This window comes from Helicoverpa zea, chromosome 13, assembly GCF_022581195.2.
Source record: "Helicoverpa zea isolate HzStark_Cry1AcR chromosome 13, ilHelZeax1.1, whole genome shotgun sequence".
Classification (NCBI taxonomy): domain Eukaryota; kingdom Metazoa; phylum Arthropoda; class Insecta; order Lepidoptera; family Noctuidae; genus Helicoverpa; species Helicoverpa zea.
In genome coordinates, this window is record NC_061464.1 from 8,812,551 (window position 1) to 8,826,245 (window position 13,695).

At 35.2% G+C, this 13,695-nt stretch overlaps 1 protein-coding gene across 3 annotated transcripts in view; it reads right to left on the reverse strand.

Moving 5' to 3' along the window:
* The window catches only part of LOC124635650 (cyclin-dependent kinase inhibitor 1-like), a 42,512-nt gene extending 33,755 nt beyond the window's left edge, over positions 1–8,757 (reverse strand). Inside the window, exons 1-2 of one of the 3 annotated variants that reach the window (XM_047171584.1) lie at positions 8,665–8,757; positions 6,755–7,211 (exon numbers count right to left, since the gene is read on the reverse strand). In XM_047171584.1, coding sequence (XP_047027540.1) covers positions 6,755–7,196 — 442 coding nt within the window. In that variant the 5' untranslated portion in view covers positions 7,197–7,211; positions 8,665–8,757. Of the gene's footprint in view, positions 1–6,754; positions 7,431–8,664 lie in introns of those variants that run through there. The other 2 variants (XM_047171585.1, XM_047171586.1) reach the window with 2 other exon arrangements.
* Positions 8,758–13,695: the final 4,938 nt, after the last annotated feature.

Consider the following 13,695-nt stretch of genomic DNA (forward strand, 5'->3'; position numbering starts at 1 on the left):
GCGGTTTTAGCAGGACACCACTGGGTGTATATGATACATAAACATGTATTTAATTTTCCTTCCTGTGTTCTCTTATATGCAATACATTATCTATATTTAAAATGTTTTTATGGCATTATAACATCATTAGCGGCGACAACTATGCCTTTCAAAAACGCGCTTAATTTTTGCATATGCAATAAATCTCATCATAATGAGATGAGTCGACATGTCATATAATCATAAGTGTTGCCATGTGTAAAAATTTTACGTTTTTGACTCTAACAAAAAATGGCGGTTAGCTGGGGAATTGTGATGCTATCGTGCCCCACTGCAATTAGAAAGTATGCCGAGAAGTTATTTCGTTTAACTGTACTTTTTTTCGCTTGAAGACCTTTCACAGTCACTAGACGTTTGAAAATTTTAATGTCGCTCGTATAAATTTAATCTTTGTAGACTTAGAAATCTGTGCTAAGAAGGAATTCAGCTTAAGATAGCCGCGTTAAGTAGAAAATATAACTGGCCATTTATCTCTGCAATATTAACTGAAGGCAATGTACCTATTAATGAATTGTAGGCGAACAATCATTATAACGGCACATCGAGCCAAATTAAGACTAACACAAAAAGTCTATTCACACCGAAAATACTCCGTAACTGGATAAGATTATAACAGTAAATATAAAACCACGTTTCTTTTGTGACAACTGTAGTACTGTCCTTGATCCAAATTCTTCATTTGCTTAATTAGCCATGTGTGTACTGAGTAGTCTTATGAAATATACGGCCATAGGAATGAGGCCAAATATAATACGGACAGCTAATTGATAGGCTTAGGCGTCTATTGTTATTTAATTTATTGTTGCAAGCGTAAAAAACAAACGAGGTTCATGAAAAACATCAGTGTTCATGACCAGTCTTGGTTTTCTGGATGACTGACACCAACAGACAAAAAAACCTGTGAAAAGTGGTTTTTTATCTCCTGTGCAGAACAGTCGTTACGCGCATTGAACCATATCTTACATGGCGTTTCCTTAGGGTCGCTGCGCACGCGCAACGTGAGAACTATAACGTACTCCTGCGCATTAGTCTCGTGTCGCTGACTTGACCAATCACATTTCTGCATTAACAAGTGCAAGGAATGGGCGCGACCCACTGGTATGGTCAAGTGTACAAGCTTATATGATTGCAGGCCAGAGGTGATTAACGGTGTTGTTACGCTATTAAGACATACTGGTCAGCCTTCGTTGTACAATTTTCTCAATATAGAATTGGTGGAATACCATACCATATTGCAAGCTTTTTAATCTGCAGTTTACCAAGCCACCCCGGAGAACAGCATTTTATCGCGTGATCGAATACGGCATGTCCTCAATTAAAACGACTGCTCCCAATAAATGTAATAACGATCTCCCTAACATATGTTAATTGGTAACAACGCTACTCAATTTACAAAAACAGAATTGCATGCAGTAACGTTATCCCGTAACGATCTGTTTCACCAGATGATGCCTCCGGTCATTGGACGGGGATATGCGCTGGCGCAGGGGGTGCGAACGCGGGGGTTGCGCAGATGCCGTGAACTATCCGCGACCGTTATTCCCCCTATCTGTTAAAATTTTGAAATTCGAACACGTGTGTTGACAACTTTTTTATCACCCGCATGGTATAGTTTTCGCAATCGCTTGATGTTCCGAAATTTCGTTTTTTTTTTTTTGTAGTTTTGTAGTGCCTATTCGTTAAATACCATTTACGCTGGTGTGATAAAATTCTTTTTTTTTTGCTCTGCGGCGAAACTATTTTTATTAATTTCATTTCAACAATTCGTTGGTCGTATCAAAACCTTTCGGTTGTAACTATGAAAACTTTAGCAGAATAGAAAATCATACAGCCCATAAGCCATCAATTCATATATCAAGATTTCTAACATTAAATTATTATTTGACCGAATTAATACTAATAACATCAAACAGCAAGGGAAAGTGTCAGTTAAAAAATCAATATAACCGTTACAGAGTCAGTGTCCGCGAGGGTGAACACAAAGGGCGGTGCGCTGCGCACGCGCCGACGTTATTGCGCCGCCATTATGACAATCACAACACAATGCAGATTTATTCTGTGCCGTTTGCAGGGGAGACACTGCGATTTATTATAACTCATTAATTGAATTTTCAATTTAATTCACCGACATTGTTTGGCAAGGAGAAATGAGGCATGGATCATTGGTTTGTTTTCAACTACGTTTGTGTTTATGTGCAATGGAATGAAAATTATTAGCTCAGCATAAAAAATATATACGCAGAAAAACCGAGCATATGCAATGCATGCTGCACTAAACCATAAAAAATGCGCTATTATTATCTAGCTATTTAATAAGGGTTGAGAATTAGAACGGAAATTAGTACAATACATCTATGAAAAGAACGTCTTGACCGGATGCAGCATTTGAAGAAACCCTATACAGTTGCAACTATTTCTAACATTGCATAGCGAAGTATACAATTATTATGGGATCCCCGCAGCTACGTCCACTTACTTTCCCATAAACCAAAATATATCGGAGTTCAACGACACAACCAAGTTGTAATTATGAAAGGGAAGTAAGAAATTGGGTGACCCGCTCCCCTAGGACCCCTACGAAGTTGGTACGGTTGGTCAGTTTTAGACAATAAAAATCATAACGATTGAACGTTAGAGAACTCTTAGAAAGCGCTTAGATGCACATCTGGTGAAATCTAATAGCGCACTACAAATCGGGTCGTGAATGTTTACGCTAGTTGTCAAATACAAGACGCGGGAATCCGGGACGCGGTATATTTTAAATTACGGGTTCAATAAAATTAAATAAGTCAGTTTTCCCAAGATTCAGTTTGCTTCTGTCATAACCTAGCACATAAATCCGATCGCTTTCACTAGGGATAAGAATAAGAAGAGTTTTTATATGCATAAAAGTTACAGTGAGCTACCGATTACCGAGTTAACAGGTACATTGTTAAGCTGTGCGGCTACTAGACGAACAAAAAATACAAGCGATTGCCTATTCAGGCTCTTTTGTGTTGTGGTTTAAGTTTGTATTGTTGTCTAAGAAAAAACAGCGCAAGATTCGAATCAAACAATGAATGGGTAACAGGCACGAAATACGCATAAAAACGAGAAGTAATAGAGTTTAGCAATATGATGCACCAAAATACAATACGCTGCGTATGATTGAACTAAACGAATGGCCGCTATTTATTTTTACTTTGGCCACCTCAACGCCTTATTTAAAAATTGCCTCCGAAAAAAATAAAGTAACTTATACATTGAGCAGTGGGTTTAATACCACGGTAAAAAATAAATTGACACTTGAAAGTATCACAGGCTGGAGCAGTATTTAAATTAAGTGATGACAAAATAAGATGTTCATTTCAATCGAATATAAAGGCCGCCATTTTGCAATCAGTGAGTGAGTGAGCGTGTGTGCGCATGCGTGGACGGATAGTGAGGTGACGCGACGCGCGCGCGTCACCGCGTGTGGGTGCGACAAGGATACCGTTTACTATACTTACAAACGTAAGCTGAGATTATGTGTATTGTATTGCATGTCGCTACGCTCGCTCGGTATGAACGAGAAAATCTTGAACGTCAGTCCGGGAAACTTTCCCTAGATAAACGATAAAAGAAAATAGACAACATTATAATGACTGAGTTCCTACTTTCGCCGCAACATTTGCGAGTTTTACAATCGAGGGATATTGTTAGCAAACCGGTTTTAATTTATTGTAGAAATAATTGAAGCAGCATTATTTTGAAAGTGCTAAGTATTTATCGTACTCATTACATGAATTTAAGTGACCTAATTGATAATGTGTAGTATATTGTAACTAGAGAGGTTGTATAGCAAAATAATGGCGAAGCGTTACATTATTCAACTCGTCACCAGTAGTACACAAAATATTCGTCATACATAGTTTAAAGTGTCATGGCAAATTAGTGACCTATTTTTAGGACTTTCACCGCAAGTGAACAGCTATTTTCGTCATTGTAACCTTGAGTAACAAGTCATTGTAATGTAAGTTAGCGCACAACAAAGTCTATTGAATGTATCTAGGAAAACAATATTTTTAGTCATTGCTTTAGAAAAATAACAACATAACTGTGATGCGGTTGAAATGAAATTGTAAAATGCAGAAAAAGTGTAGCGGGATTTGTGGTTTGAAATTATTTGAACAGTTTATCAACAAGTTCGAAAATATTTCCCATTTTTTTTTTAATTTTGATAAAACTGTAGTTATAATCGTAACCTCAAACTACTGTTTACAATTTGTATCCACACATGTGTAGTCTAAAATGGGACAAGTGTGGGAGGCTCGCCATTCCGTATTAACGCTCAGCATTGTATCAAAACAAACGAAACTAGGTCAGTATTCGTGCTTACCCAGTAATTTAGACGTGCCGTTATGCCTCTGTTTTTTCGCCTTTTGATAACCTAAGAACCAAAGCTGCGGTCTCAAGTAACAACGTGAAAAACAATTTAATAACTACTCAAACAATTTTTTATCTACACCACCCCTTTAATTAAGAAACAACTCCATTAGAAACTCACTAAGACTTCCTAATTTTTAATTATGAGGCTGCAAATTATTTAATGAAAGCTTAGCCGGACCCTTTATGAACTTTTTCGCACCTCCGCCTTATAAGTTTTTGCACGTCTTTACAATTCTTTTGATGTCCAATTATAAGGGTGGCAGTCACAAAAGACTTCTGAGATATCGTATTAAGCATGAGTCAAGGAGTGAATGCTTATTTTAGCTTTATTGTAAAGCGTTACTGGGTTACACATTTGATTCGTCTCCCGCTTATTAGAGTCGTAAAATTTCGGCGTAGTTATGCCTCCAACAAATACCTAATTAAGGATATTAAATAAACATTTACAGTACTGGAGTCAAAGTTCGTTACTTTAGGAGTCTTATCAATAAAATAATAATAGTAAGTGGCACTTAGTAGGTGGTATAAAGTGTACGTTTTTAATAAGAGTAAAACGATACTTGTGTTTTGTTCCAGGTGTTATGGACGCTCAATTAGTGTCCAATTGCAGAGTGTGATACATATTCTGTTACACAATGAATACGATGCCTTACCGAGTGAGTTTAATATTCAGTGCTTCTTTATATGGTTTAATATAGACTAAACATTATTATAACGCGAGTGGTAACATGGCAACTGCAAGTTTTACAAGTGTATTTCGCTGATATGATTTGTAAAGGAGTTTTTTACGTATTATTTTATTTTTAAAAGCACATAAGTATTAACTTAAGGAGAAGGGATGATTTCGCTATACCTAACGCATCGTGAATGCTATCAAGTTTTGGTAATTTTTCGTATTATTTCTATGTTCCTATAAGTCGTATAAGAAACGTGAATAATGAATATATTTAAATAATAAATGCGTTTCGTAATAATTTCGTCCTACAACCGATTTTAATAGGTATTAAATTATTCAGTATTGACGGCTGTAAGCAAATAAACGTTTGTAAATGATTCAACTTTGTCTAGGTACCTAACTATGATTTCTTAATAAGTACCTATATATCTTCTTTGAGTAGGTATTAATATTACATTATATTGTTTTTTACACCTCATGTTTTTATTGGTTGGTATAAAACTATAATCTACCTATAATGTTTGTAAGCTACGTAACTATTTACTCATTGTATTGAAAACTAAACTAAGTAGGTAGTTAATTGCTTTGTTTATTACGCAATGTCGTAGACAAGGTTGAAATCGATCATTAATGAAGATTGTTATTATTAACATCATCAGAAGTAAATGCAATTCAATTAAGTTTTTAAATATATTTTTTCTTATTGTGTTTGGTATACCTAGTTTTAATAAAAGTGACATTGAGTTTAGAAATAAATAATAATGTCGGGACACCTTTTTCACACACGGTTGGTTAGCCCCATGGTAAGTTATTAACTTGTGTTATGGGTGCTAACACAACTGATAAACTACATACAGCTACACATATACATATTTATAAATACATATTGTAACACCCAGACCACGATCAACAAGCATGCTCATCACACAAATGTCGACCGAACCGGGAATCGAACCCGGGACCACAGATTCGGCAGTCCGGCTTGGTGACCATTGCGCCAAAGAGGTCGTCACTAAATAATGAAAAAAAAAAAAAACAAATAATACAAATATCTAGGTACTCCGACATTTTTCTCTCTCCGTAAACAACATTATCCCGCTACATAAACATTTTAACGCGCATCGAAACAAGCTCTAAAAATAGTCGTGTCAAATCAAAGTGACCTAGGTTCGTTATCCTTACGTCACCTACAGATAAACACTAGGTACACGAATATTCGCTCCGAACCGCATCCATTGCAGCTGCACTGATAAAACCTTGTTTACTGTGTAATTACTTTACTTACAAACGATTAATTGCACACAGTTCAAAGAGCTCACTCGATATTGAGCTACTCGATAACGCTTGTAATTTTACTTCTAGGTTCCTTTAACTACGTGGTCACTTCAGACTTTGCAATTCATTCGTAATACGAGAACTTCTATGAATACGCGCGTCAATAGACTTGAATGAGGCACGTTCAATTCATAGATTAAAAACACTCGAATGTTGACATTTTTAGCGTAAATATTACGCATTGTTTACGCATCGTGAAATAGAACGCAAATCATAACCTCTACGCTTCTGTCAAAAATGTCAACACAAGTACAAAATAAGTTCGCTCTTACAATATAAACAATGTACAAAACTCACCTGTTATTCTCTTCTGTGTTTTGCTCGTCTCAGGACTGGAAACTTTAGGCTCCTGTGTCGGCGCCTTGGCTGCAGGAGTCGTCGTGATTGTGATCGGTGACCTTCTCAAAGCAGCAGGAATCGTAGACGCGGGAACGAGTTGCCAAGCAAATCTCTGCGAAGTAGGCAGTGGTTTCTCATTTGCGAAGTCGAAACCCCATCTCTGGCTGTCCAATTCCAATTGGCGGGCCAACTCTCTCTCAACAAATCTTCTGTTTTCCTCTCGGTCGGTACAACCGAACAAATTTCTTCTGACGCCCTCGAGTGCGGTGACGCCGTGCACGCGCAGCGACCTCGTGTCCAGCACCGTGGTGGCCTGCAGGCCGGGCGCCCTCACACTCAACGTCGACATCTTTCCAACAGAGTCCGAACAGCGAAACACAGCGCACTTCACAGATAGCATCCGCGCCGTATCCACCTAGCGCAAACAAGGTCAGTATTCAGTAGCAGCACGCGATACAATTATATTGATTTAACAAGGGTATAACTATAAGTGTTTGGCTCATCACGCACCAATAAGAATTCGTATTGTTAGTTTACTGTGTGTAAACAAGTCGTGAGTAACGCGGCGAGACACGTGACGCAATACGTCCGCACGGTAAAAGTACGTACGCCGACTGGCGGCGAATGGCGGTCGGCGACGGCGTGGCGCAACGCGGCGGAATCGAGCAACCTCGACGCAAGCGACTCATTTTGTTTCAACTTTTCGCCGCCGCGTGGCGCTGGCGTCGCGTTCGATCAAGTGATGTGATTATGTTGTGCGTCTCCCTACTTCATTTACCCCTTTGCAAGTACTAATATTATTTCGGGATAATGGTATTGTAGGAACTTGAAATAATTATATTCGTTTTGTGTTATTTAATGTTATATTTAATATTATTTTGTATCACAGTGGTGTCACAGATTGACTGTATTTTGTTTATCAAATAAAAATATAATAGTTAACCCACTTCATAGTGTTATTATGTACATACCTATTTATAATAATTATTTATTTATTTCAGACCAGAGATCTATATTGTTTATGTTATATTTTCTCCTTCTGAATTTTGATTCATTGATTTTTATTTCAGTAACATTTTGGTAAATACCTATTATCTCAGTTACTTATACAAAAATGACAATTCCAATAAAACATTACCCGCTTACTAAAATACATATAGAATTTCTTTTGGCGCGATTCGGTGATATGATAATAATGTTGATAAGTTACCTATTAACTTATTATTATTTAAATCAATATTAAAAGTATGCGTAATATTAAAACAAAAGTTTTTATTCTATTCTTTTATTTTGTGGCATCAATTGTTATAAATTGTTCATTATATTTTTTCCATATTCCCTAAAGAAATAAAATCTTCCCCGAATTAAGGGAACACATAATATTGTTGTGGCAACACTGCAAACTGACTTGTTTACGAAGACCGAAGACGTGTCTAGTTACCTACGTGTGCAGCATAAATTCATACTGCTTATCAAAACTACAGCCGTCTCTGTCGCACACGCATGTGACCGGCCCATCATAAACAGGACAGAAAATGTATTAATAGCACAGAGCATCGCCGCCATTTTGCCGAAACACGACTGACTAGATTTTTGTGTTGGTCTGTTGGTACAATATAACTAGACATTATAACTAAAACCAGGTTACTAATAAATAAGTAATTAAATTATATAAAATAAATGAAGATTACTTATATTATGTAATAACAATGAGTCGGAATGTGAATGATTAGTAATATTCGCTTTCACAACTAAATAATGGCAATAAATTGCGAAATAATTTTGACGTATCGTTAAAAACCAAGTGACATAACGTATAATTTTGAAAATTTCCCATGTGTGAACAAGAATTATGATAAAGTACTCACCTTGGAGTATTTATTTATTGTTTCACGGAAAATTCTTCGATTTGCGGACGGGATTCATTCACTGCACTGCCGCCGTACTAATTTTCGAGATATGACAATGACGCGATGGCGAGAGCGCGGGCTCGTCGCTGATTGGTTGAAAATGGCGGCCATTTGTCTCATTGGCTTGGAGAATTTTAGGCGGCAAATTTCGGTTGGTCGAGACGCCGGATGGCGGGAAATAAACGAAGCACTTTCCGGTGCGCATGAGTTTTGTTACGGAAAATTGTGTTTGCCGCGTTTAGCTTCCGTCTGTTTCATGCGGACATTAAAAAGAGCGACGGATTTTCTTCGACTCAACGTTTTGTTTGCATGAATATGTTTTGTTTTGATGCGGGAAATCGGGTCTAATGTTTTGATTATTCACTTTTAGTTTTTTGGGGTAGGTTTTAATATTATTGTAAGATTATTTGTGATTAGTCTTAAATAATTACGGTTTTGTAAGTAAGTCTTGGAAAAAATATATTCGCGAATTTTTGAGTAGTTTTAAATTACTTAATAAGTAATCTTTAGTGGGTAACTATAAAGCTTTTTTTTAATACTACCTACAAAAGGTTCACGATAATTATTGGGTTTAGAAAATTACGATTTGTTAAGACTAATGCGTGTTGTAGAACTTATAGCTACCTTAAAATATAAGTTATTTTTATTAATTTAGTGAATAGGAAGAAACGGTATCTTTGGTGTCTTTTATTTGCCAATAATGAATAGGCTATTTGTTATAAAAAGGGTACGTAAAATCCATTCTACTTGTTCTATTATAAGTACCCAAAGAATCAATTACTGCTGTTGATGTACGAAATATAAGGATTCGGATGCATATTTCTTGCGTATTTAAATATACCTTTTTTTCATAGAAACGTTAGTGACTTATTGACCTATTTATAACGGAAATCAGTGGCGTTCGTTTGCGGTGAACACAAAAACTGTTTCCGTTCGAAACAGATGTTTCACTTAGTTAATGTTTTTCTAATAAACACAAAAAGGTCTACTTTCCCTGCAGGTGCGTTTATAAATAGAATACAAGGGACTGTTTCAAATCTTTCTATACCGTTATTGCGTTTGCGCTTCTCTGATTTAAGTATGGCGACGATTTTTTTTTCTTACTGTAATCTTATTGGATTTAGTACATAAAAAAATGAATTTGATATTATGAATAATTATGATTTAGGTATTTCGTAATTCATTTTAAAGCTTGTAATTTTATTTGGTTTTTGGTATTTTTTTGTCTTGTTACCTATTTAGTTTTCTAATTGATTCGTTATCAATTAAAGTACGTTACTTTTACTGTTTTTTTTTTGTAAAGAAGGTACTTACTAATTTAATAATTAATGAGTATTAAAAAAAGTTTTGGGGTTACCACATTTAATATAATTCTGATCTTTCCTTTATGATTAGTGATTGATATACGTGATAAGTTAATTTTTTTATGTTTTATAACACTATTGTGTTGTATCTTGTCACTAACAAAACTACACTTGTGAGGGTAAATAACACGTGTAAATGCTTACACAGTCTTAACCTTCAGACTATAAGTACATTATTTTATTATGTGGGTATGTTTTATATGTAAGTAAGTATGTTTATATTACTTATGTCAGTATATCAACATCTGTGTTTGCAATTGTTTTCAGGAAGTGACGAACGTTTAATGTTTTTGTTTGTTCAGTTTTTTTTAGATTATGCGCAGTTTTTTTTGCTATGTGAGGATGCTGAGGATTAGAAATAATGTATTAAGTTATTTATTAAGTCTTATCTATTGGTATCGTCACAATATCCAGTTGTCCATAGGCTCATCACGTATCTTGTGGCCAAGAAAATGCCAAATCGATCCATTGATCATAAGGATAAGTGACGCTTGGCGCGTCCGATCCGTGGATGGATGACCGTTTTAAAGTGGGTAGTTTACTAGTTAACCTTTATTTACAGTTGGGTGGGTATACGGTTTTAATTCTATAGAGGACAGATGGCTATAAGTCAGTGTAAGTTGACCTTACAATATATGTAGAATTCTAGAATTACTAGTTCTAGGTTTATTATTATTTACCAAGATAAAGTTGCAAAGCATAGCGTTGTGCTCTGATTTGTTCGATCGGAGCCGGAGTAACTACGGTTGCTTATGCGCCGTTTCACACAGTACTGTATCATTTGTTGATACTTTACTATTGAGTAACTCAGAGGAACTGTAATGTATCGTGAATACTCATTTAATATCGACTTTCAATTAACCTTAAACCTTAATTAAATCGTGCTTTTAGGGTTTGTTATTTAAAAATTCTTTTGCCTGATGGCCCTTGAGTATTTTTAAATAACAAACCAGGCCACCAAACAGGCAATAGAAGCATCGGCAGACCAAAGCAGCGATGGGCAGATGACATAGTGCAAACGGTAGGAAGAAACTGGATGGAGCAGGGCAGGGATAGAGAAAGGTGGAAAAGGTTGGAGGAGGCCTATACCCACGATGGGGTTCATAACCAAAATTAAATTAGATAAAAAATTTAGATTTAATATCAAACTAACACTAGATTTTAAGCACAATGAAGTAGGCACTAACAACATTTGAAATGTAAAAAAGGGTTATGAAATAAACGGCTTTTTATTTATTATATTATTTAAAAATTATCCGTAAGGACTGTGAAACCAAACGATAAATAAATTACATTACCTTAATGTGCCATACTGACTTCTTGTCCTCTCAATTTAATTAACTCCCTTCAGCCCCTAAATCATAAACTTGTCTCATTTATTTAGTCTTTTTAAGTACCATAAAACCTTATTTTACTCATTAAAATAATGAGCATTAGTTGCATGTGGCTTTTGGGTACTCGAAGGGAGCAGAAACCCAATTTCTTGAGGAAGCCTCCGCCTGTCAAAATTTCTGTCACACGCCCTCTAAAAAAAGTGAGGTTATCCATATGGCGGGAATTGTCGACTCAATGTAGGAAGCTGTTCTGTGCCAGTAATATCCGTTATTTAAGTTTGTTTATGATTTAAAATTCGAACAGCTTATGGTAAGAATATTTATGCACACCTTAATTTGAAAAGTAGAACTTGCATTTAATTTTTATGGGGAAAGTAAAGTGATTGGCGTGACAACACTACAGAGTTCACTTTGTTTTAAAATTGGAACGTAATTTGAAATGTCATAATCTTCTTTTGAATCAAATCAGGGCGTTGACATTTGATTAAGAATTAATGAATCAGGAATTGATTTAAGTGACGTGATTTTGCACAATTATGCGGAAAGCATGCCAAAAGTAGATAGTTTGAAAATCTCCATAGGTTCTGTTGCCTATGAAACTTAACACAGAAAGACCGAGGAGTTGCAATACAGGCCGTTGCATCTAGTTAACTGCCTAATATTTTATTATAACAAGTAGTGCAGTCATTGAAGCGAAAAATACGGTCTAACCTCCGAATTTTTTTACTGTGAACCGATTTGCATGAAATTTTGGAATTAGGTTCATCTTACCCTTAACTTCAAAAGTGAATATGATTTGAACTCCGCCACCCCCCCTGGGGGTGGTTGCCACCCCTTCTTTGGGGTGAATATTATTTTTGCAAAATAACCTCGGATATCGATAGAAGACCTAATTTTAAGCAAAAGTTGTCTTTAAAGTTTTTAAAAAAATCCAATACTTTTCAAGTTATTGGCAATTGAAAATTCGCAATTTTTTCACGTTTTTCATCGGTTTTTTGCAAATATCTCCAAAAATATACGTTTTATCGAAAATGTATAAAGAACAAAATTGTAGCAGGTAAAACAACGAACAATTTGTTTTTTTATAAAGTGTTCTAAGTGCAATATTAAGCTAGATATTAAAGATCAAAGCCGTTTTTTATTTTGTCTGAAATTTAATCGACGTAGTTTATGCCATCTATTATTTTAGTAAGTTGATCAATTTACGAGTTTTATTATTTTCCGGTGACATATATACACATTACAATAGTTGTGACTCTTTATTATACTGCCTACTTTCACATTGCTCCAAATATTGACACTCCGAAGTTTTCAGTTACTAAGTAGAAAAAAATATGACAAGTTTTTGGACCATAACTCCTTCAATTTTCATGCTATCACAATTTATAAAAAACCACTGTAAAAGTAATTAAGAGAGCTACAACATCCATCATTGCAATATATAGTAAAGAACTTTTTTCTAAAACGGTGAAGGGTTAAAGGGCTTAAGAGAGGCTGTGATTGCGCTGCCACGCGCTCTTTAAACAATCATATCTCCGTCAATTTTTGTTCGACAGAAAAAACAAACAAACCAAATTGTTTGTCAGAAAAATACCTAATTTTTTTTTCAGTACACTTTTATACGTATCTGTCGTAATTTTTGAGATATTATGAAAAACAAGTGAGTTTTTCTTTAATTTGAAATTTTGTTCTTTTTGTTAATCGTGACTTTTTTGAAAAATATCTGTCCTGAAGCAGCCAAACTGATACTATCTATCAAACTCTTCATAATAAAGTTAATCCTAGGCGGAATACGATTAATTTTAATTTTGGTGGAAATGGCACTTATGAAACCCATTGATTTAAAAGAAAAAATATAAGATGCTCCCCTTATTTGCAATACAGCTCACTTATTTTACGTGGAAAAGACTTTTAATAGTGCTCATCTTAAAGCTTATTTCAAGCACTACAAAACCCATTTGTATTAGAATGTATAAAATGCATCTACTCGCCGCTACATGGCATTGACCACAACGATTAAATTTCAGACAAAATAAAAAACGGCTTTGATCTTTAATATCTAGCTTAATATTGCACTTAGGACATTTTATAAAAAAAAACAAATTGTTCGTTGTTTTACCTGCTACAATTTTGTTCTTATACATTTTCGATAAAACGTATATTTTTGGAGATATTTGCAAAAAACCGATGAAAAACGTGAAAAAATTGCGAATTTTCAATTGCCAATAACTTGAAAAGTATTGGATTTTTTAAAAACTTTAAAGACAACTTTTGCTTAAAATTAGGTCTTC